At 37.7% G+C, this 26,252-nt stretch overlaps 1 protein-coding gene across 1 annotated transcript in view; it reads left to right on the forward strand.

Moving 5' to 3' along the window:
- FRK (fyn related Src family tyrosine kinase) overlaps positions 1–26,252 on the forward strand; it is a 53,763-nt gene that overhangs the window by 5,791 nt on the left and 21,720 nt on the right. The window contains exons 2-4 of the mRNA XM_051614003.1: positions 18,400–18,521; positions 24,674–24,837; positions 25,470–25,638. Coding sequence (XP_051469963.1) covers positions 18,400–18,521; positions 24,674–24,837; positions 25,470–25,638 — 455 coding nt within the window. The remainder of the gene's footprint in view (positions 1–18,399; positions 18,522–24,673; positions 24,838–25,469; positions 25,639–26,252) is intronic.

The following is a 26,252-nucleotide window of genomic DNA, read 5'->3' on the forward strand; positions in this document are numbered from 1 at the left end:
TCTCTCTTTCCTAATTCTTCTCTGTTACTGCACGAACTCTCGAGGACACCACCAGAATCAGCAGTAACCCTTGTATCAAATGAGCTTGAAAAATGGTTCATTGCTAAGACAACAGCACAAAGCAGTAGTAGGTTGTTCTCACATTCTTGGAACCTGTTAAGTACAAAAGCTATTCTTACATAGTTTTTCTAGAAAAGACTTCTTTATTACCAAAATATGTATTTATTATAAATCACTGATATATCTGTATAAGAACACATGTAGAATTCACTCCTTCCAATTGAAATACTTTATGCATGTACATGAAATACTTTATGTATTTGCTTTTTTGTGTGCATGCACATGTGCACAGACACACATAAAGTTAAGAAGGCTGTACTTTTAAGACCACGTGAAACAGCCCTGTGAGACAGGGTGTGTATTGCAAGGCCAGATCGTGCTTTTGATGTTTTTGGACCTTGCATTCATGGCATTTGAAATACTCAAAATTTGGAACTGCCCTGTATGTTTTGGAGTGCCTTTCTTGAATTTACATGATTAAATACTAGAAAAAAACCCATTGAAGCACTTCTTTAGTAATGGATGAGCATTCCAGTGCTGTCTTCAAGAAGAATTCAAACTTTGTCTTCATTTCTGTTCTTAATTATGCAAAAATACACTGAACACAAAAGGAGATGGTTTGCAGAACTGTGAAACGCCAAATTTTGTCAAGTGTATATGTCCATGTGTATACCCATGTCCTGAAAATGTGTGTCTCTGCTCGGAAAGATGAAAGGAATTATGACATTGTAGATAAGCAATCCAAGTACATGCAATGTAGGTCACATATTTTCTGGCAATGTGGTTTTCTAAATATATAACATTGTCTATTCAAACTCTGAGAAATGAAGACATTTGTTCTTACCTCATCTTTATTTGAAGTTAGTGTGCATGTTACACATTATAATCATTATATACTGGATTCTATTACCCTGTTGTGAATGAATTATGTGAAAGCAAGAAATAATGCCTTTAAAAACCTGAAAACATAGCCAGTTAGCTTTTCTTACAGCACTGTGAAACCCCAATGGCCTTTATGGTGCCTCATAGAAGAACTCAATAGTCAGAATAACTCAATAGTCTTGTTTGATTTTTTTTTTCCTTCAGACTCAGTAGGAATAAGCATTGTGCATGCTAGCCTAGATTAGTTGGTTTTGAGCAATGTTGCTGGCAAAAACATTTGCCATTTGTTGTACAATGGTTACTGTTTTCTCAAAAGTTGGTTTTGAAAGCTGTCCACAGAGTGCAATGCAGAGCTGTGCAGGGCTGAGTGATCTCTGAGTGGGTTCAGAACTGAAAAATAGCAACCAACTGTTCAGCTAGGCTAAGAAGTCCTAAAGCTGGGCTGATTTGAAACAAACTAGGTCAGATGTCTATATGAGAAATTATTTTGTTACATGAAAAAAGCACCGTTGGTTGTAGAAGACTTTGGTGCTTTCTTTGTGTACGATCATATCTGCACTGAAGCGATAAAGTCCTACAAACAGAAGAGATACCCAATAAGGTCAAACCAATGGCCCCTCTAGCCCCATTATTTTGTTTCAGAAAGGACTTTTTTTTTAAGTGCACAGGCATATCCACTTTTCCCTTTGTACTTCACCAGAGGCTGGGACTGTTGTATAAGCAGTGTCAGAAGGTACATCACTGCCATTTCTAATTCGAGACCTATTGTCAAGTTTGTTTACCAAAGTATAGGTGTTGATGCTGCACAATTCTTTATTTCTGTCTGTAGACAGAGACCAAGCTATGAGGAAAAAATAACCAAGACACAAAACTCCCTTTTATCTCTGAGAAACTTTTATATTCCTAAACAAGTGTTTGGTGTTTGTTTTTTTTTTTTTTTTGTGGTGGTTTGTTTGGTTTGGTTTTTTTTGTTTGTTTGGATTTGTTTGTTTGTTTTTTTGTTGGTGTGTTTGTTTTGGTGTTTGGGGTTTTTTGTGTGTTGTTTTTTTTTTTTTTCCTGGATTGGTGATTGCTTAGTCATGAGTGACTCAAAAAAACCCATGCTCAAAATAAACAGTCACAGAAAGAAATGGTAGTGCTACAGAGGTACCTCTGAAATTCAGGGACTGGTCCTTTACAGACCACACCTGTTTGCCCCATCTTCCCTGAAGCACCTGAGTCAGCCTGGGCTGCAGACCTCAGTGCCTTTACCCTCACAGATTTTCCCATCAATTCATTTTGCTTTCTACCAATAATGCAGAACGAAACCCTGTAATTATCTTACAGACATTGTCTTCTAGCAGGAGGCTACAGCAGAGATGCCTCATGCAAGAATAATAATAATGATGCAGCCTTCCAGTAGCCTGATTGAGACAACACAAAATTTACCTCCACTTTAATTTTAAAACAGATTAGTTGTTAAATGTGATTAATCAGGATTCAGATGTTCTTCTGTAATAAAATGTTTTGATTTTTCAAGTTATGCAAGCAAAGTATGCATAGGGAAGGAAGAATATAATTTATTAGGTGATATTTAAAAACAGACAAAATGTTATTATACATTTACTACTGCAAATGAGAGATTATGTGGGACATATTTGAAGATCCTTGTTGCTTTAGAACTTTAAGAGATGAAACTTCCTAGTTAAGAGGCTTATTCTTGGGAGTTTTCTTGTATTTTGACATTCAGGTTTGCACTTCCTAAGAAAACTGTAAGAGTTACATGAAATGGAATGGAAATGTATATCTTTGCTGTTTTCAGCTCTCTGGACATGCCTAGAATTAATCTGGAAACAGCTTTTCTGAAAATCAAACAAAAAATTGATCACAAATGCATTCCTTTTCTTCCTCACCTAAACCAGATAGAAATATATACAGTTTTTCCATGCTAGAACACGAATCTTAATCAATGAAAACTGGAACAACAAAGTGGTGAATTAAATAATAAGTGATGGTTCCAGAAAGAATTGCAGTAATTGACATATTTATTAATTCTATGCAGACTACTCTATAATCGATAATTTTTTACATTATACATTTATCTGCAGTTGCATTGGTAAAAATTTCCCATAATTTTTCTCACTAAAGCAGATATATTGCTGGTTTTCTGAAAAATTAATCACATTTTTCTGTATTTATAGCACAAATGATTTTGTATCACACCTTTTCAAACCGTGCTGCAAAAGAAGAGAAAAAACCAAAACCATTCACATGTGGGAATGAATATGAATTTCAGGAAGTATGAGAACTCACAAAACTCAATTTTCCTTTTGAAACGATTGATCTTTTTAGTTAGTGGAAGTCTCTGTAAGGCAATATGGAAGGAGTCTCTGCACCTCTACGGGTATCTGGAATATGTTGAGACCAGCCTGAGGGACAGGTGAGAAGGGAGGTGGCGAGAAGGTCAAGTTTGCTCCGTCACACTCACTGATAAGGGTATGCAGAGTGTGTGAATGTTTATTTTTCAGTGAGATTATCTGACCAAGGACATTGCCAATAAGGAAAAGGAAGGAGACAAACACAGAGAGACACCAACCCTGACTGTTTAACATTAACAAGGGCAATAATCAGAAACAACCCCAAACAGTTGCACTAATTGATGGGTTATCAAGAAATAGCAGGCAAACACATAGTTTTGCAACCGATAAGGAGACAAACCAGGGGGTCCAGAATGGTCAAGAGTATTCTGTGGAGCTACGTCAAGTGATTAAGCAAGGTTTAGAGAAAAGAGGTTAGAAAAGTGTTACTTAGTGTTTAGAGAAGTGGAGTTAGACAGAAAGGGGTATAAAAGAGGCTGTTGAAGTAGGAAACAGGTCCAGTCTAATGCTTGTCTAGCTGAGCCCTGTGCCAGGTCACCACACTGTCTTGTCTTCTAACCAAATTCTTCCTTGACCATTTCCCTGTGTAACCTTACCCTCAGTCCCATGTGTGAGTGCTGCAAGGACTATGTGCCAGCTACTGGGGGACTGGTGTGGCTGGATACTGGGCCAGCACCTGGGTCAGACCCAGGGTGTGGGTGCCCTTGGCCTGTGGTGTCAGCTGCTGGAATGAGTGGGGTCTCAGTGCCAGATGCTGGAGCGGGTGGGGGTCCTGGCCATCAGACACTAGGGTATGTGGCAAAACCATCTTGCTGAGGGGACCAGCATGTGTGAGGTGAGTGTGGGTAAGAAGAGCTGGGGGATTAGGGCAGGGTTGTGTGATGGAGAGATGGGCTGCACCAGCACTTGAGAGGGGGATCCACAACTGTGCATCTGCTTCTGACTCTAGAGTGTGTGTGTGTGACCAGGGACCTTCTGGCTCTGCCAGCCGAAGAGGAGGAGTGGACTGTACTTGTGTTTTATGTGAGTCCTGTACATGGGCAGCACTGTTGAAGGCAGGACCTTGTCTGTGGCATTCTGTGTGAATGACCATGTCAGTGTCCTCTCCATGTGACTGTGTGTCTTTGAGACATGGGCTCAGGTTTACCACTGCTTGAACTTGCAGATGGGAAAGCAGCAGCCACATCCTTTAGCGTGGGCAGAGACCCTGTGTCCCTGAGCTGGGCTTCAGCAGGCTGGGCAGGGGATCCCTGGGCTTCAGCAGCTGGAGGAGGTGGCTGCTCCTAAATCCCCTTTGCCTCTACTTCAAAAAGGAGAGTGTTAGCCTTCTGTATCTTTTATTGTATGCTTTTCCTGAACTCCCACAGATTTATGAATGTTTAGAAGTGTGTGTATATTCTCAGCCACCGACATAGATGAATCAGTATCATTTTTATCCGCAGAAAGTCACCTGATGTTTTTTGCTGTTTCAGAATGACAACATGATTAGCTTGGAGAGAACAATTATTTTTCTGAATACCTGCAATGAAAGAAAAAAGAAAATGAGATCTCGTTCTTGTTACAGAACTAGTGTTTGAAAAATCACCCAGAAACTTCCTTTGGTGCTGGCATACCTTTCTAACTTGTTCTTGTGATCTCTTAAAAAAGAAAGCTTGCATGTGGGGCTTGGGCTGATATTATACACACTGGTATGATGTTAGGTGTGCTCCAGCTGTACTTCTGGATGTCAGAGTTGTCTTTTGTGTGTCACCATTCCCATCTGTCACCCTGAAAAGATTACCCTGAAAACTGGGAGATCATCTGGTTAAGAAATTTCTCCCCATGTGAAAGAACCATTCTGTCCTTTGGCTCAGGGTCAGAAGTTGCAAGACTGCACAGTCCTTTCTGAGTCTTCCTGGAGACAGAGCGACCTGGTTGTTGACCTGAGAGAGGGTATAAAGCTGCTTAGTCTGCTGGCAATAGGCTGAGGAGGTCCATGCCCAAGTGAAAGTCCATGAGAGAGTTCTGCTCAAAAAGGATGGAGAGATTTGCTCTGCCACCAGTGTCCTGTACAGGCAAGGGGGTTATTTTAATCTCTGAGGGTTTCTGTATTGTGTACTTGGGTGAGTTTCCTTGTGGGAAAAGAAAATAATTTCTCAGGTGTTCTGAGGTGAATTTCCCAGTGAGGGAAGAAAATAATTTCTCAGGAATGATTTTCTCAAGAAAATCAATTGAGTGCTTTTGGAAGCTGTAATGGTTTAAGTGAATGTATGATTGAATGTTTTCTTGTCCTTTTGAGTTTCCCTTAATGTTAAATTGATGGATATTATTAGTGTTCTCTGTACCATGTTAACATTAAGGCTACCTCAGGGTTTCAACTTTGTTCCTCAATTATTATGAATAGCAGAGTTACTGCTAGTTTTAGATTAGATTATGGGAGTATGTTAGTACTTCTGGTCATGTATGTGTTAATAAATGTAAAGAATTGTTAACAAGGTTAACAAATTCAGGTACCACTAGCACTGATGAAAGATTTGACATCGTTCTTTGGAAGACTCTGTGTAGCAGAAGTAAGGGCTAAGAAACACATTTTATTTTTTTATTTTTTAAAAGCTTATTATATGGATATATTTCGTACCCAGTGTCCTAGTGCAATGCCCATTAAAGCCAATGGTAGCCTTTCACTGACTCCAAAGACAAGTTGTTTTGGATAAAATTGTTAATGCAATGAAGTCCTTGTCCAGGTACAAAACCACTACTGGGAACAAACTTCGATGACTGACTCAAAAACTGGAGAAATACCAGGGACTTATGTAATTAAAACACCACAGAAAAAGGAATATGATAATATTTTAATCTACCATATATTTTCTCAGGTAGAAGAACTTCATAGCAGGTTAAATAATGCATGCAGGTGGCCAATATTGTGGAGAATTAATGGAAATACTGAAATTAATTATGCAGTAGTGAAGTGTGGGCTCACAGGATGAGATTTGCTTATGGAGATTTCCACAAATTAATTCTATCAGATTGTGATTTGGTTGCTGGTTTATTAACTTTTGTTCCTATTGTGCAGTAGAACTAGCATTGGGTGAGCTATGCTCATTTGCTGAACTCATGTGCTTAGCCTTGTAATACTATCCCTACAGCAGAAATAGTCACTTCCCAGTCATTACAGGGTGCAAGAGTAGCCAAAGGCGCAATGGTTTGTCATCCTAAAGCAGACTCAGAGCAAATTCATTTCCATGTTTGCAGCACAGTCAACTGCTATTATCAACTACTGAAAAATTAATGTACTATTATGCATAATCCCTTACAACAGAATCAGACAACATTGCAGTTATGGCCTGCTGAAGTACTCACTAAAAAGGCTTATACACAATGCGTTGTGGACTTTTTGGGCGAATGCCCAAGTAATCTTTGTGTTTACATTTACAAGGCATTAAATTTGTTCTAGACCGTAAGAGGAAGTGCCTACCTCTGTGGTCAATTTTACCACACACACTTACTGTTGAATGTTCCTTATCCAAACAATCTCACACAGTTTCTTACTGTAAAAGTCCCTATAGCCTTGACAAGCCCTTTCTTTAGGGCACAGCTTATTATTTCTAAGGAAAACAATAGAGTGACACAAAACTCTTCTTAGACCAAAACAGATGTTAGAGGCTCAGAGCCCTTTTTGATACATCTGCTGCCCGCTTCTCATGATCTGATAACCTCCTGCAGTTTCTTCAGCTGGGTTCCCTCAGTGATTCCTTGGTGTGTGGGGGGTCATTTTGGGTCTTAGGTATATACGAGGTCAGTCTGCTGGCGTAGGTGGGTGTCTCACATGTTTCCTACAGTTACATTGCAGTCACTGAGATTGCATGGAGAAAGCTATGCTCAGTGTTACAGTCAAGTTTTTGGCAAGTAGTAAAATTAAAACTTTATTTTTTTTATTTATTTTTTTTTTTAAAGGCAGACATAAAATTGGTGTGGCAAATCTAGTCTTTGAGTTTACAATTAGAAAGCTTTATTTTTCTCCTATTTCCTGTCTTGTTAAAAATGGTAGCAAAGGTTCTGCCTGCTTGTGATGGTAGCTCATGTATGTTCAGTCCCAGAAGAATTACTATTGTTTTACAGAAGTACACTGCTAAGTTCTCCAAAGTGCTGTGTATGTAAGAATCTGTGCGCCTTGTGTATTCCAGGAAAATAGTGACAATGATGTGTTAGGAAAATAGGCTTCAATTGTGTCATTTTAACTAAAAATTCCGTATTTGGTGGATAAATGTATCACTTGTGTCCTAGTGCTTAAGTTTATGACCATAAAAGTAGGGGAAGAGAGTAAGGAACAAATTGCTCTCCTCTTCTGTAAGAAGGAAGCAGCAATGTTTCTTGATTTTTTCATTTAGCTTTATCTTTCTCAGAAAGAAAAGAGTCCTTCAGTTTAGTTTTGTATCAAATCAAAACATTCAATCTGGCTTGAAACAGAATGAAGGGTATTGTTTGGTTCTGTCTTGTTTTCAGAGAACTTAATCCTTTCTGAACAAATTTAAAAGAAAAAAATGCTTCTCTTTTGATGGAAACTCCATTTGAAAACAGAAGTAAAAGAATCCTTTAAATTTGGTTTTTTTGTTGTTTTTTTTTCCAAATTGAGTACTTTCACAAGTTAGGCTATAATTTTGTTTAGAAAGGTTATAGTGAACTATAACTTGATTTTCTTTCCCTTTTTTCTTCTATGTCTCTTCAGTTTTCTTCTCTTATATTCTACCATCTCACCAATAAGGCTCTCTCAAGTTTTACATAAATTTAGTATTTATGAAAAATCTCCAGCCAGTCAGCTATAATCTATTGACAAGAACATTAGCAAAATTCTATGCAAAAGCCAAAATCAAAATGGGATCTGGTATTTTCAAAAAATAGTGTATTTATCATTGCAACGGTTATTTAAAGGAAACAAGTTGATCTCAAAACATGGAAAATACAGTGGAACTTAGAGTGTGTTGTTATAGACAGTCACTTTCAAATATACAGACTTCTACATACATAACGACGTAACATGAACTAATGCTGCTCTGTTAATTTGATAGATCTCTGCTGCTTACATAGTGTAGAAATGAGCCTTTAGTTTTCCACAACTATTCACATATTCTGTGTTTTCCCCCATGGAAAGAAAAACAGACCTATTCCACCCACTGGCATTGTGCAAAGGCTCAGAAGCTCCAGGTCCCATGCACAGGATATACGGATAGTCTTAATTTAAGTTTGTGGTAAGTTACTAAACAACAAGGTTCTGAGCAATATAAATGACTCACATCTCTATGTATGAAGCAAATTCATTGTGATGAAAGGTCAAGTGTGCTGCCCTACTTAACTATCCCTGAAAACCTGAATTTCTAGTTTCACTTGGAGGAAACTATTTTCTGATTACAGTAAATAAGTAATCAGAACTAAGCTGTGTCACTCTATATGTACATTTAAAATTATTTTTTATTTCAAGTATGGTACAAGTGAGGCACTTTTTGCAGTGTGTTAAGATTCTAACTGATTTACTTATATAGATAAAGAAAACTAATGTTACCTAACCCTTTATTAAAATACTTTGTCTGACTCACTTGTTGCTGATGGTGGTTTGGTGGATAAGGTTTAAACCCTTACATTTAGCAATGCCATCTAGTCAATAAATACATGATGAAAATAAATGTTAAAGTATTCTCTTGATCAGAACAAACATGAGTGGTGTGAGGAAGTAAGAAAGGGAAAGGGAAAAGATCTGTGGAGAGCAATCCTTACAGTGAGAGTTAGTCTGTAAAATGGGTTCATGAGATACTCTGTGAAATTGTTTCCCCAGGTAGGGCTGAAATTGCTGCCAAAGCCACATGCCCTGCAGGAGAAGGATAAGCTGGAAACCAGCATTTGCTGAGCAGGTGCAGCAGCTCAGGCAGCAGCAGATTATAGCCCTTAGGCAATAAATGCTGTCCTGGTTTTCATCTTGTCTTACTGTCTCTTAATCATTCCCCATTAGCTTGGACTTTCTCCTTTTCTTCCTCCATCCATTTAATAATAATTTACAGCTCTCTCTGCTTTGAATTTTTGCTATCCTGTTTCCTCCCTCCTTCCTGCAGTATCCTATGCATTCCTTTATCATTAGCTTTAAATTCCTTCTTGTTAAATTTTGTCCTTGTCCCATGCATCTTTCAGTTTCTGATAATAACTGAAAATGAGGGATAAGCAGAATAAGACACAATCCCAGGCAAGACTATAGAAAGAAGCAAGGGCAGTGTTTTCTGTATCTGAAGGAGCTGAAATCCAATCTTTTTCAGCCTCTGCAGTGAAAGTCTGCAAGCCCTAGAGTAATCCTGGACCTTTCAGTAATAGTAGCAGTAATATATATGGCATGGTGTGTGTGCTATATCTGAGAGAGCTTATATTTTTGAGCATGCTGAAGAAAGGAATCTTTTGCAAGTTTTTGTTTTTGTGGCTTAGCCTGATTACTGATTTTTCTGGTTTTTGTTTGTTTGTTTGTTTTTGTGTTGTTTTTGTTTTGTTTTGTTTTGTAGTTGTTGTTTCTTCCAGTGCTGTCATCAGGTTCACTGTAGGCTATAAAGGGAAAAATGAAGGAGCCAGTGCTTATCTCCCATGCTTTCCTTCATGCACGCAGCTCATAATTTGTACAGCATATCTGTTTCTTAACTATGTTATATCTGGAAGGCTTTAATCTTTGCAGTGATATTTCCTAATTTCTTGAAATGCCAGCTCTTGGAGAAATTATATTACTCCATTAGTCTTACAATTAAGACAGCTTAATATTCTTCTATCAGAAGAGCTTCTTTGATTGCTTGTAGTTTTTCCAGGCTTCACCTGATTGGTTGTGAATTTTCTGGATTTGATACCAGGCATAGGCTGCCTCTTTCTGTCCCTGAAACAAAAAATGTGGCTCTGCATCATGTGAGAAATCCTTTGTGCATGTACTTTGGAGGAAGGGTTTAATATTTGGTAGGGAATGTTGCTATATTAAAAAAAAAAAAAAGTGTGTTTTTGCTATCTAAGAAAACTTTGTTTCAAATTAAAGAAGACTTTGAAAACTAAATTTCACGTTATATGTGGTAAGCAAACAGATCCATTAGAATTTGACAGCTGCATTCTATATTTTTGATATTTTGGGAAAACCCAGCAAGTGCTTGGAGCCTTCCTCTCAGCACAGAGAGGATGTGTTGGTGGCACCCTTGGTGTCCTGAATGAGACGGGATAGCAGATGAGATGTATATGCAGAGATCACGATTTATTGCATATAACTCTAGGGTCTTAACTCCTTAAGGCAGAAGGCACAAGCACAGTCACATTTCAGGGAAATTGGGAGATTGGAACAGAATTTGAAGTTTGAATGCAAAAGGTATCAACAATAAAATTTACTACATGTACTTAGATCAAACAATAAGGGTTAACCATTAAAATCCTAGCAACTTACTTATTATCAAGTTTTATACTAGGACTAGAACACTAATTACCAATTTTTAAGGATTCTATAATCTTTAAACTTAATAATGAAAATTACTTAACGTTAAGTTTGCTAATAAAGACAATGAAAGAGTTAATATCTCTCACCCTTGCCCAGCTGCAGCTGGGTGTCCTTGGGCAGATCTTAATTCTGGAGAATCAATCTCTCTGGCAGGTGTCCCTGCTGGAAAGGCCCAGCAACCTCCTGGGAAAGTGTGCGGGAAGTTCCTGATCAAAGATGGGAGCAGGCTTTTATGGAATACAGTGGATTGACTGCTCTGATTTAACCATTTTGCTGTACCCGCAAAATCTCTGATTGGAGAATAAAAGGGAAATAGTAGAAAGAAAATATGAAGGGCCTGTTCCCACCAAGCAAACCTTTTTGTTTATCTGTTTGTTCTTACTTTATCTCTGTTTCAGGCCTAGTTGTGGTTGGGCTCCGTGTTCTTCAACACTGGAGAGCAGCTGGTGTTATGTATGTCAACTTGGCCTTTGTTTGTATCTCTCAAGGTTGTTACCTGCCAGGAGTTTGCTAGGCTGTTTCCTTTCTCATGGAAATCTTTCCACTCCAGGCCTGAGCCTGTAAAACTGAGAGACAAAAGCAGCTGAATAATAGAGTAAAACTGAGGCAGGCATATTGAGAGATGGAGTGTCCTGCTACTCTTGGTAAACTTCTGTCCCTGCTTCTGCACTACTGTTTACCCACAGCAGACTGCAAACCTGGCATGTATTAAAAGCTGGCTCAGCAGCCCTCTTTGTCCTGCATGGATGATGGCAGGGAAGAGTGGTGCACACAAGCCTGTTCAGGTTTCCATGTGCTGAGTAAGGGCAGTGATCACAGGATGGTCAGATGATGAAAGTGATTGAATAAGTGACTAGAGGATCTCTCTGTGCTTCTTTCTCTGTCTCTTTAACTTTCCATGCATCTCTTCTCATTTTTCATGACCCAGAAGTTAGCAACTATTGCTTTGTGAATAAACTACTACCTACTGAACAATGCTAAATTTCCTGAAAGGTAGGCCCTAGCTATTTCAGAATGGACATCCAAAAGTAGTAGAAAATTCTTATAATTATATCTTATTGCATTAGTCCCTTTCAGTGATGTTTCTCCACTGTAAAAAAAAATTTACAAGCAGAAGTGCTGTAAAATAAATTAATGAATGTTTATAAAGCATTCAGGTCTTATAGTCATTAACACTATAATAGAGGTTGCTAGGAAATTAGCCATTCATGTAATTTTATAACTTGTATTGAGAGCGGAGACTAAACAATGTACAATAAATAAACTCTATCTACCCAATGACAAAACAAAATAGAGGGTAACTACTCAGTGAGCAGCAGTCATATAAATGCTGAAGGAAGCACTGGAAGTGTCCATGTAATTAAAGATGGTATCATAATGGATTTTCCTGAAAATGGCTGAGTTGATGCCATGAAAGCAATATTGCTATTGCCATCTCCTAACTTTAAAGTTATACTGTATATACTGTTGAAGCTTTTCTTTATTTGGTTTAGCTATTGCACAAGCTTTCTGCATTCCAAAGGAAGCTGGGATATATTTGGTTTCAATATATATATTATCTATTTTTCATTGTCCTTAGCAAGACTTTTGCTGTAATTGCAGTAATTCTTTGCTCTTCTAAGTCTAAGAAATCTTTTATTATCCTCATAGCCTACTACTATAGACACAGTTAGCACACTCCAGCTAATCTTCTGGAGGGATAGCTAACCTGTTTCTCATCATCATTTGTTCTGTAATGAAGAGATCTAGTTGGGAACCACGGGAATCACAACTGACTCTCCCAGCTGCTGATATTTAGTGGTCTCATGAGATTTACCTTAACATGAGAGAGTAAATCCTGATTGCAAGCACTTAAGAAAAAGGAGAAGTGAGATGCCCTAATGCCATAAAGTGCTGATCCAGTGTAGGATCATGCTGTCCATGTTAACATCTTCAGTTATTTTTTAATATAAATTTAATGTGACTGATTTTCTGCTATTTCTTCTGTCTCCACACTCTTTGAATGACCTTGTCATGTAGTCCTTCTCAGCAATTTTTCTCCTCTTTCCTATTGTAATGATCATGGTTTCTATATGTGGCTGAACCTTAATGGCTGATGCATCCCTCAGGATTTTCCCTTTTAGTTGAACACTCACAAAATTCAGACTATGTCACAGTCCTCTGCCTTTGGCCTTATCTTACCTTCAGTGTCCTGTAACTTAAATGAAAAACTGAAATAATTCCTCTTTATCCCAGCTATAGCTAGTTATTGAAACAAACTCAGTGACTTCAGGAGCCACATTATGGAGCTAATTCTGACTGTGCTCCTGTACATATTAAGTCTAATTAAAGGCAGAGGATAAAAGCTGGAAGCTGTGATTTGGTGAGCCCTAATAGAAATGGGTGAAAGAGTCAGAACTCCCATCTAATTTTTTTCTAATGTTCTTCAGTGTAGATAACAAAAGGGCAGTGAAAACCTACTTAAATTTCCAAGAAAGCCAAAGATTGTAGCTGTTGATTAAGAGCTGGTATTTGGCTTGGTGATATGATCTTACCCACATCCCAAAGAAGGTTGTGTTGGGAGTATGGCTGCAAAGGGGCTATGCAAAGAATAGGCATGCTGTCAAAAAGTTTCTCAAGTAAGGAATTTTTCAGCTTGACCATGGTTGGGGACTTTTGTCTCTGGTTCCTCCAATGCAAAAAGCAAGAGGTTGGGTTCAGAAGACAGAAGATACTAGAGCTGGAAGAAAGTGGCAAAGTGGCCTTGCAAGGAGGGTTTGTCCCCTTGGGGCTTTTGTGTCTGGCCCATGCCAAGTGGTCCTCCTCCGTGGCACTTGGCCCATGCCTTGTTGCTTGTTCATTTGGTATGACTGAGGATCTTTGGCAGAGGTCAGCCCATGCCTAGAGTTAGCATTAGGAGAGAAGTTAATACTGGAGTTCCAGTGGCACTACTAGCTGCTCAGGGACCACCCAAGGAAGATCAAAGTTGCAGAAAACAGCTTTTAGGCCAAGACTCAAACCAGGTCTAGGATTAGTGTTAGGGCTTGCATTAGTTTTAGGGTTAGGAACCCTAGATCTACAAATTGAGTAAAGCTGTAAGGGTCTGCCCAAGAAAAGACTTATCTCCCAAGAATTATTTTGTCTGACCCGTGAGTGGGGGGCTTTGACTAAGGCTCAGCCCACACCTTCCATTAGAGTCAGGAGGTACTATGTTAGGGATTTAGGAGAGACCAGTGTAAGATGGGGGAGTGAACTGTAAAAAGGCTGTCCAAGGAATGCTGGGCTGCCGAAAAAATGTTTTTCTGGAGAGCTTTTTCATCTGGACATGGCAAGGAATCCTTTTGTTTGAATTTAACTGAATGTTCAGTAAAGTTAATTTCAGGAGAGAAAATGAGCCTGTATTTCCCAGATTTGCTGAGATCTTCGGTTAAGTCTTCAGTCTCTACCTCGAGTGAGTGCATTGCACTAATACGATCAGAAGGAGATACTACATTAATGAGAGGCAGCAGAGGGAAGAAAATTCATTTTGCGTGTGCTTTTTTTGGGTGGGGTTATTTGTGTTTTTTTCCACTGGGGTTTTGTGTTCTTCTAGGCATGTTGCCAAGCGCCGGAAACTTTACTAGTGGTATAGTATTGCAGAACTTTGCCTCCTTCTATTTCTTTGCTGTAGTGATTCTGTTCAGCAGCTATCCAGAATGCAATAAGCCTTTGTCCATGTTACTCTTCCTTTCTTCTACTTTCCAGCTTAAAAGTTCCTGCCATGTCTTCCTGCTATAAGAAAAAATGTGCAGAAGTATTTTTTTTTTAAATTTATTTTTTATTATTTTTTAATTTTAGCTGTTTCTTATGTAGCAAAGCACAGGGAGATACAAAACAGAACCAGGTAAATGGGGCTTTGACATATAGACAGAGATTGGCAGTGCATTGCCTCCTGGATGACACAGGGTTTCCGAGCAAAGGTGGTGGAGCCAAGTAACACCATCAACTTCTGTTGAACTCATGACTCTATATTAATTCAAGCTGGACCAAGTGGGGAGACGGGAGTTAGCATAGGTGACATGGACTCTGCCCTTCAAGTATAACTGCCGGCATTCAATTTGAAGGCATATCTTTTCATTTGCTGGAAGAAAAGGATCACAGGATAGGAGTGTGGGTCTCAGCAGAGATACTGTCATGCTCAGGGAACACCCCATGACAAAGCCTGCTATGATCTATTATAATGATCCTGTGATCAAAAACCTGCCAGTGGAATTGATGGCCGATAGAGGTGAGATCACTAAACTCTGATAAATCACAACCCTTACTGGTATTCTCATAGCGGGCATCATCCACACCAAGTAAGGAATCTCTTTGTTATGGACCTACATGAAGGTCAGATTTTCTGTTCCCAAAGTCCTTCTATATATGGAGATCAGAAGTGATGTGAAAGTAGCCTGGAATTTTCAGTGAAGGGATTCCTGAGAGCTAACAATGATGGTGGAAACAAGGGACTTTGAGGAAGCTGCCAGAATCCTACACCAGACACAGTGCTGGCCGAGAAAGAACGTTCTTGGGTCTCACTGACAGAAGAGCTCTATTGCTGTGCCAACCAGTGAGCTCCTGCTAGAAATGGAAACTTATGCCCAAGTCTGAATGCACTAGTTTGTGCCATACCTGGTAATCTACTGGTCCTAGATTGACAGTTGTGACCCAAACTGATCTGGCTGCAACCTGAAGTTCAGAGTGAAATTGTGTATGAATTGGTAATTCAACCTTCTCTTGAAGCGTCTTGTGCCAATACAGCGCACTGAAGTCAGAGAAAGTGCTGGTTGAGTAACTTGTCCAATGGATAATGCTTGATGTTTAGTTCTCTTTTTCCAAGCGTTCCGTTTCAAAACCTTCATCTGTCTTTGAGCTATAAAACACAAATAGATTTACTACAGATTGGATGTTGTTTTGGTCTGACCTTCCTATCCTGCAGAACAATATATCATGGTGAGCAATTACTTTGATTCACACTTTTGACACACACTTTTGGATTAAGTAAAATATTAAGCCTTTTGAAGCATAAGTTAAATTGATAGAAATTGAAATAAGCCCTTCACGCTTTATAAAGGGAATTTAAACTCCTATTTCTAATGAAAATAGTGCTTTAGATTCGGACGTGCTTTTGTTAAAAAAAAAAAAAAAAGCAATAACAGATTATTTGCTTTGAGGTTAAGGGTATAATTTTTTCACAAGCAGGATTGTTTTTGTTACTATATTATTATTATTGCAAACCCAATGACTTTGAACTAAGAAGCCCATATTAAAGTGCTATTGAAAGTAATTTTCATTATGATTTTCTGAAACATTTTGATCAGATCATATAAATTCAGGTAAATGAGGTAATATACAATATGTGTCCACTTTAAACTCTCCATAATTACTGCTTCAGTTACACTTACCTTCTCAAATACTGTTATTCTAATTATCCTAATTTGCAAGTCCGAATCTTTTTAACTGCTAAGTTTGGCTGGAGTCAGAGCCTACACATTACATATCCTCCATATAACCTATGATAGTAAATTCACATTGAATTAAATGAAGTTTTTCCAGCCTAATAAAAAATAAACATATGATTTGTAATATTTTGAAGTCAAATGCCTAGATATAATATGCACTTACAGGTTGTTGTTTTTTCCAAAACTGCAGTCTATATCATAAACATGATTTCAAAAAACAAACCAACATTTCCTCTTGTTGTGTACATTGTATTACTGCTCATGTTTTCAACTTTAGCAATTTGAGTTACTAGCAACATACATACAAATACTGAGTCATGTAATGACTATACTTTTGGCTATCCTGAATGTAACATGCAACCTTGCTAACAATCACTGGAAGCTCTTTTGGCTTTGGTACAAAATTAAATCCTCTTGAAAGGATGCTGTCCTCTTAACCCATGAAGAAAAGTGACACAAAATAAAACACCTCTCTCTTCTTATATACTCTTAGGAGAAGCACTCACTTTGGACAAGACTAATAACTTATAGTTCAAGGAGAAAAATGTCAGTAAAAATTATTTTCAGATCATGTAGCTGGTAATTTTTCAGCTGTTATTGAAAGAGCAGGTGTATTTAGATTTTTCAGAAATATTCTATTTCAGTTTTTAGGGCAGACAGATTTTATTTGGGACTTGAATAGAGTTGAACTTGTCTCTCTCCTTATTCCCTTGACAAGAACCTCAGTCAAGCTTTTTAACATTTATTAATTACATTGCTTTCTAGAGTCTAATTAAGTAATTAATTTATTTAATTAGTTGAATTAATTAACACATTTAACTAATTAAAAATATTACTAACATATTCCAGCTTTCTAATGAGATTGCTTTCCTTGCCAAATATGTATCAAGACCTATTTTATCCAAATCATCTCTAAGTCAGAGGACAGAAATGCAGTCTGGAAAGTCTGTATTTCATTTTCCTTTGTTAACAAAGCATTTTCATTGTGGGTTAGCACCATCTGTATTTGCCTCCTTTTATTTCCTCTTTCTTCATACAAAGCCATTTTTCATTCCTCGTGCTTGCTCAGCCAAAGTGTCACCCAATGGTCTCATTTATTTCCTTCGTTCCCTATGATGATTGCAAGCATTGCAGATACTAAAGTAGTTTGTTGATGACTCCTTCTGTACTTTTCACGAGTAATTCACAAATCAAGTAGTTTAATGAACAGGCAATTTATGTGTGGTGTGATACATTGATTTATCTTAAAAGTTTGCATAATAGGTTTAGCTATGATTAATTCAAAATGAGTACTCCTATGAGTAGATGGCATATTTCTGATAACTATTCATCACCATTTGCTTCAAATAAGGGGTGGAGCTAATCTTGGAAAGAGCTTTGCATGTGTGTTGGGTGGCTGCTGAATGCCGCCCCGGCTGAAAATGCTGAGTCATCTCAGTTATGTTTCTGTTTAATTTACACCCAGCACAAAGCAGCAAATGAGCTGAATAGCACCTTCAGAGGAGCAAACTAAAACTATTGCTTGAACAAGTCCTTATAAGCTGCAAGGTTGAGGAAGAGAGGAAAAATATGTTTTAAAAGGTATAGGTAGGAGTAGGTTTTCACAGAACATGAATGTTGAGATATTTGCCGTGACTTGAGGGACATACTGGTTTTGTTTGTATAACAGCAGCAGAACCAAAAAATTGCCAGTACCTTATTGATGTGGCAGTGGAATGGGGAAGTCTGCAGGGTGGTTTACATCTTGGAATTTGAGAGCCTTTCTGCAGTTCCAGAGATGTTTTGACTTTTAAGATATTGGGGTGTTAGCATGTACCTGCACCTCTAAATAGTTCAAGTGCCACAGTATCCTTGGTAGAATTTCTTGGGGAATTTTTCCTGGGACAAGACCAGTCTGTCACTTCTGAATTTTCATTCCATTGAAAGCAGTAGGACTTTTCATCAGCTGTAAAATCCAGATTTCACTCAAATGTGTAAGCAATATTTTCTAGCAATAAAGTTGTTGTGTAGTTCTTGCTGGCTTTTTTCCCCCATGCTATTGGAATTTAATTAGCATAGCACAGATTATCTTTTAGTAAATACACAGCATGTTTATAAAAGCTAAATTGTCTTGCTGGTATGTTTCACTGACTCGTAAAATGAATGTTTTTTATTATTTCAGATGGTTTTTTGGCCCAATCAAACGAGCAGATGCTGAGAGACAACTGTCATACCCTGGAAACCAGGCAGGAGCCTTCCTAATTCGAGAAAGCGAAAGTCTAAAAGGCGAATATTCACTTTCAGGTATATTTTAGTTTTTAATCCTAAGCAATGTTTAAAAAATTTCTCAGGTGATCTGGAATTTTTAATTTCTGAGAATAATAAACCATGGGCGTGAAAATGAAATTAAGTTCATAATAGTATTTCCTAGGGCACATGTAAAGAAAATTTGGTAAGAGTAATTTGTGTTTTTACTAACATTTATTTTATAGGCTTTGTTTATTAATATGCGCAGAACAGAAATAAACTTTCTTACACTTAGTACTTCTACTACGCGAGCTGCCTTAAAATAGAAACTATGCTCATTATTGAAATGCCAAAAAATACCTTTCAGTTATACACTACTGTTCTGATTAGTACAAAAAAACGCCACTAAACCATTTTGGCAGATATCTGCAGATATTTCTGCTAGAATACACACTTATTTGTTTTCAGAGGTAAAATGACAGGAAGATTTTCAAAGCTGTACTTTAGAGTCAGACATATTTAGTTGGAAAAATTAGTTGTAAATAAAAGTAAAAAGTTAGTTTTATTATGATGATGGGTTTTGAAATTTATTTAAAGTCCCTTATTTGAATCTGGAAGACTGGTAAATAAGGACACTTATTGGGTAATAATTTTTCTTACTCGCATTTATGTATATGTAATCTTTTTAATGTCGTAGATATTTGCCATATTAGATAGTAAACGTGATTGTGAGCATTTTCTGCAAAATTTGTCATAAAAGTGTGGATCATGAGTATAATGTCATTCCTGAGACAACAGGGCTATACACCCAAACTTCCTGATGTGTTCTACCTGTATAATTCTATAGGCCAGTGATGAGTCTTGATGCTTTTGAATAAACTTTAAGTTGTCAGTGCAGAATTACGTGAGTAAAATGAGAGGCACCTTGTGCGTAACCAGATTCTTTCATACTGACTCTTGTGTTGAATGTTTATTTGTCAAGCACCATCTGAGCATTACCAGAAACATGTTAAGCAGCTTAATGAACCTTTGACACATTCTTGGTTTGTCTTTCCAAATCATATGGAAAGTTTAGATACCTGCAATGCCTTCTGGTAATGGGAGGGTTGCTATTTGTTGCCAAGACAAAAAAATTTGTTACCCATTGAGTGAAATACAGGGCAGTTTATGAAATAAGTGTGATGTTAATAGTTCTGGGAGAGTTAATTCCATAGTCTTCAATTTGCCCTAAAGGAAACTTGTTTTGCCAAGATACACTGATAGGAAGGCTAACATCAGCTCGGAATTGAACTGCTCCCCAGCTGTGAAAGAACTGAGCTCTGTACATGCACTCTTTTATCCAAAGACCGTTACAGCCCCAAGCCTTTCAAAATTACTTCTCTGTATATGTCAACTTATTCCCATTTTACACGGTTTGAGCTCATTCAAGTGTTCATCCAGTAACTGATTTCATCCAAGGGCTGGGCTAGGTTGATAACAGTATGGTGTTATGCAGGGATGGATAGATAGGTCTGTATTATCTGCTTAATATTTGCACTTGAAAACATAACACCTTACTAAAACTCAATGAAAAATCCTATGTTTTGTGCATCTAAGGGTGGAAATGCAATCTTCTTTTTATTATTCTGCAATTGTAGCCTTTTAGGAAAGATTAAAAATCTTAGTTTTTTACCCAATATCCTGGCTAATTCTTTTTCAGGGAGGCAGCAGTACCTTATTTAAACTATGAAGTACTGCAGAGGAAGATTCAAGAGAATGAAAATAAATATTAGGCCAGCATTTGTGATAGGATGAGATTATCCTTCGATGCTGCTGTTACATTTTTTTCCTGACAAATCATGGATTTGTCAACTATAATCAACAATTATGTCAACAAACAACTATGTCAACAGATCATCTATAATTTAGAGTATTTGATCCACTTACAAAAGCTTGTGGTAGACATTTTTCAGGTTTCTGTATAAGCTTATTTGGGACCAGAAGACTTGATGATGGGCTGATAACAGCAAGATCTTAAACCATCAGTGTGGATTTCTTCCATGCTGGTTTGTTTGATGAAGAAAGGGAAGAGTGGAACTAAAGAACATGATATACACAGAAGAAAGGCTCCAGCTACAGGAGCCAGTCCCCTCCTTCATGCGCAAACATGGATTGTCCTCTGAGCATGTATGCATGTATATATATGTCATCTCAGATTTATTAAACATTTGTGCTCTTTCAGGTGAAGAAAAAGAATGCACTCTCAAGGAGTCTGTAGATAGTGACTATTAATGATGTAATTTACCAGTGCTGCTAGATCTTTTAGCAGCTCCCCCAGCTTGAACATAATTTAGCCTCAACACACCACTTCATTCTGAAGACCTAAATATTATTTGCTGCTTACTAAATCAGCTTGACTGAATGGAGTCTGTTTGTGTTGTGCAAGCTTTTTTGCTTTCAACCTAATAGTATACATAATGGTCTAGACACTGTATATCCATAATCTCATTACTTATGTCTAGTTTTGGGAGAGCTAGTGCATTCTAAAGCAAATGATGAAGTGGATTCTACTGAGGGGAGTATAAATTGGAAGGAAGGCTGTTTAGTCCACCAGATAGTATGGAGAAGGTAATTTTTCTGACTAACTCCTTATTGTTCCATCAGGAATTATGAGGCACTCAAAGCTGAGTCAGAAAAGTGGTGTTTTCTTGAGGAACAGCAATTCAGAACTATTTATTTTAAAAGGTCTTGGATGGCTTCTGTGACCAAAGAAGCTGATACACTGGTAGGGGAGAAGTCACAGTCTGATATTTTTGAATACATCTCTAATTTCTGTTTCCAATTTTTTCAGTGCAGAAAGGACAGAACCCCAAACTCCCATCCTCTGTAGGACTGGTTGGGTTTGCTCTACCTTCTGTTGCTGTTTTGTTTTCATTCCGAAGTAGATGATGATGGCTAGAAGAGTGACAATCAGGCTTTCAGAATTAATGTATTAAAGAAAATACTGTCATTCACTGTCCAGACTAGCATTTAGCTGTAATAAAACTAAAAAGGAAAAGAAGTAGAAAAGGAAGATTTTTACTTAAGCATCCATAAACTGATTTTATGACTTTGGTGCTTGATTTCATACTCATATGGACAATGTATAATAGACTCAATGTTAATGAGGGAGTCAAATCTATCTCCTTAGGGAAAAAGAAACAGAAATAAACTCTACCTTTCATTAATATCACACTTTTCACTTCTAACTTGTCTTGATGGGAAAACTTATGATTTTTAAGATTTTAGACTATTTAAATTTTTTTAAAAAGTCATGTTCAGAAAGGTTTTTTCTCAGCTAAGAATGGTTAAATGGAAAGCTCATGAAACCATCTAGGCCACTGAGATGTGTTGCTATAATTTTAAAGTGTTTGACATTTTAAAAATAGGTTTTCCCATTTTAAAAAATGCACATGTTGTCGACAGATTTTTATGTTGATGACTCCAGCATCTGGTGTAAAATGTATTAGATTTTAAACATGTTGGTGCCATCTTAGACCTTGCCTCTTTTTAATTAAAAGCCATAATTTAGATGTGCTCAGCTTAATTGACTGTCACTGCCAATGATAGCAGGAGGCTGTCTGCTTCCCCCCTCACTGAATAATGGTATCTAAAAGACTGATTACTTTAAATGACAATGTAAATGGTTTATGTTGCCTTCCATTTTTTTCCATGCTGCTAAAAAAGGTTGTGTGGTTTTCTCTAGGCCGGATTGGCTTTCAGTGTAGGAAAAATAGGTAATTGTCTGGGGCAGCAGGCTGGTAGGAGCGGCAAAATCATGGCCATAGCAGTAGAATAGTTTCGGATCATCCCCTGCACCCGTCCTGAGCTGGTGAGGGTGATCACATAAGCCACCCTCCTCCCACACCCACCCTGGGCTTGGAGACCAGGCACAGCTCCTGCCAGCAGTGCTGGAGGAGGACTGCTGACAGGGGAGGTGCTGGGGCACTGGTGGTAATGGTGCCTTACTTCCTCCATGATTTACTTGATGAAGACATTGACTCTGTTGGTGCCACCATAAATTTTGATGCCCTGAGGAAGGAGTAGTAAATTATTTTATTCTCATCCTTGGGATAGCAAAATCTACTTCTGTGTGGCCCAGCATTTTGAAGATGGGAATCAGGGAGAGGAGAATGCTTCTGTTGAGCTGAAACCATGAAGAAATCTAATGGGGAGCTGTAATTCTCTTGGGAAGGGCAAGTTGACGAGAAAACCGTTGCAGTCTTCAAACCCAGGTGCTGTCAAGCTGTGTGAAGCTGAAGCTGCAATCTTTTCCTGTTTAGCCACCTGGTGAGGATGTAGGGATGACTGGAGGCACTGATGGGATTGTGGCTAGCTCTCCCCTGAGAGACACATGGTCTATGTCAGGTTGGGCAGAGGAGCTGCACCACACTGCAGTGCTGCCAGTGTGTGGGGCGCGACTTGTACAGCCAGACACAGCCCTGGGATACAAGTAAATAGCCTCCTGTCAAATACTGCACTAATCACAGCTGCTTATCACAGGAAGAGGTGGTATCAGCACAGAGTTTTTCTCCAGCTTCTCCACACACATCACTGCTTGATCTGGATGCTGCCAATCATAAGGCTTCACATGAGGCTCATTTAAGAAATTAGAGCACATCCTTCAAATCAACTCTTGTGTTAACTTTAGCTGCATCACAAGTAATAATTATAATACTGCCAATAAACAAAGCAGGTGGTCAAACTACTGTAATTCGTGATACGCAACTGAGACTGGATTCACACAGTTACCCTGCTGCCTTTCTATTCAATGCATCATAAATAGCAACTAATTTGGCCAGATGCACTTTCCTGTGAACTTTGGAAAAGTAATTAAATTTTCAGTCTGTTGGTAGTGGATTACTCTTCCCTTAATGTTGTTTCATCCCATTTCCAAATAATATATAATGAAAATATAAATTAATGTTATAAATAAATACTAATTATGGGTGTTCAGTTAAAAATAAATGACGTTTTAAAAGTGTGATGTAATTATCTTTATACTCTGTAGTTATGGTTACTAATGTTCTCATTTCTAACCCTCAACCAGAAGAAGTTCTCAGGTCTCACAAAGTATTACCTGTGGCAGATAGAAACTCTAAATCTTTTCAACAGCTCCTTTATGCCCTCTGGTGGCCTGCGATGAAAATCGCAAGGTGCAGTGGAAAAAAGTAAAAAAAATACTAAAGAAACAATATTTTAAAAATTTGTTATTTTCTTTATTCATAGTACAATAAATACTTTTTCCCCAACTCCCCAATGGGTTGTCTTTTGCACTCCCTGGGTTGCACAAACTCTCCCTTGGAGATCACTTCTCTAAGCTATATATGATGGAGATGTCAGAATTAACAATTTCAAGCCTGGTATTCCTTAGATAATGCACTGAGGGAGTAAAAGTGCATTTTTTTTTGTCCAACTGTGGTCTGCTGCTGATCCAGGTCTATCCCCAGCATGCAGTGGCCCAGCCTACTTTCTGACACGTCTAAGGAGTGCTCTGACATTCACAGGGAAGGAAGGACACTTTGGGTGTCATGAACTGCAGATAAATAACCTGCAAGAGGTGAGGAGAGAAAAGTCTTGTTGATTAGGAGACCTTAGATTGGAATAAAAGACATTTCAATGGAAAGGGAGTCATCAGCTACTCAAACCAGAGCATTATTGGCCTGATTTTTTACATATTCTAGACATGCAGAGAACTCAAAAAACCCCATGGAAGCTGTGAGTGATTTTCAGAGAATTTTGGTTGTGTGGAGGGTATAACTGTTTGCTCTAAAATGCCTGCCAGCCCAGCAGCTGTTACTTGGAATGTTAGCATTGATAAATTAAATATTAAAAACTGATTAAATTATTACTGTGAAGTAATAATTTAATCCAGGCTGGTTTGGATGTCCTTACAGATGGAAAATATGAGCTGCCTCACTCATATGATGTATGAATATATTTTTGTGTCAGTTCTTATAGTACAAGAAAGAATCTCCAAACCTGAATAGTTGAAGACTGATAGACTTGATATCTTAAGCTATCTAAACAGTGAGCTTTGGTTTGAAAGAGATTTTTTATAGCAGTCATCTTTGAAATTAAAATAATGTATTTTAAGGTCCTCATTTAGGAATTTTGTGATGGTTTGGCCTTAAGTTGTACTGTACCACTGCTGTAATTCCTGGAAACTTACTGTATTTACATCTTCTTAGTTTTTGATGGTGTATCTGTGAAGCACTACAGGATCAGGAAGCTGGATGAAGGAGGCTTTTTCATAACCAGAAGGAAAACTTTCAAAACTCTGAATGAGTTTGTTGACTATTACAGTAAGAACAGTGATGGCCTCTGCGTGGTGCTCAGAAAGCCATGCTTAAAGGTAAGAGTGGATGCTACACTGTGCAACATGGCTTTTGTAAGTTAATTCATCAGATATCAGTCAGGTTTTAACCTCAGATCTGCCTCTATATTTCTGCCTCTAAATGTTGATGATCTGTTTATTTTCAGGAAGTTCTGGGTAGTGCTACAGTTTCATTCTTGAAGTTGTCATGTTAATAATAAAACACCATGGTGTTTGGAACAAATCATGATGTGGCTGGAGGAAAAAGTATGCCGAATCATGATTAATGAATACCTTTTTATAAGTGTATATGGAGATGAAAGCTCCAACTTCATAACTCCAGCTGTCCATAAGTAATTACTGAGGCAAAACCACAAGGTTCAGGCAAGCAATACGTCACTGTTCAGAAAGCTTGCTAGAGGGGTGATTTCTAATTTTTACTTTTAATGGCAGAATATTTTCCTTATATTATTTCTTCTTTCTAACAAAAAGCACCCAGAATATGGGCTGTATTTTGTGTTCTTAGCTCACTTTGTCATGTGTATATACTCCAAGGAAACATTATTTATATCAGTTTTGACTTTACATGACATAGTAAACAATGACTTGTATACACTGTTGAAAATATATTAGAAGTCTCAATTACTGTATTATTTATTCTCTTTTACCAGGTACAAATTCCTACTACTTTTGATTTGTCATACAAAACTGTTGATCAGTGGGAGATAGATCGTCAATCTCTGAAATTGTTGAAAAAATTAGGATCTGGTCAGTTTGGTGAGGTATGGGAAGGACTGTGGAATAATACCACCCCTGTGGCAATCAAAACATTAAAACCAGGTATGTGAATTACTCTTAGATGATAATAGTGTGAAATGTTAAGATGTTTTTTTAATAATGTGTTTTTTGAATGCTACTGAAAAGAGAACCTATTCATATATGCAATCATTCTTAAAATCCATGAACTTAAACATGAAGGTTAGCAAAGCTCAAGGTCCAGATATTCTTTGTTATTTTGAATCACAATTTTGTACAGTTTTCTGTTTCCATATTAGCTGAAGTGATTCTTACCCAACATCTATATTACATAAAAAGGCAACCCAGCAAAGCCATCTATTTTGGACAGTATTGCTTGTATGGAATTGAATGACTACATTTCCTCTGTAAGTGAAGTAATCAATTTACCATCTGTAGAATTTCTTCTAGTGGTTTGATGCTGTACTGTAATGATTCCTTAGGTAATACAGGATAAGCACTGTATTCTGTTTGTATTTAAGAAGTGCTTTAATCTTAACATTGATTGAATAACATTTCTCAAAGTTTTTAATACACAACATTAATAGCCAATATTTGCATATAAGATAGGCTTGTTACTAATACAGATTTAACATTTTTCTTAATTTATTTTGATTAACTTCAAGTAATTTGTGAATTCTAAATTGACAACATAAAAC

The sequence above is a fragment of the Apus apus genome, chromosome 3, assembly GCF_020740795.1.
Source record: "Apus apus isolate bApuApu2 chromosome 3, bApuApu2.pri.cur, whole genome shotgun sequence".
Taxonomy (NCBI): domain Eukaryota; kingdom Metazoa; phylum Chordata; class Aves; order Apodiformes; family Apodidae; genus Apus; species Apus apus.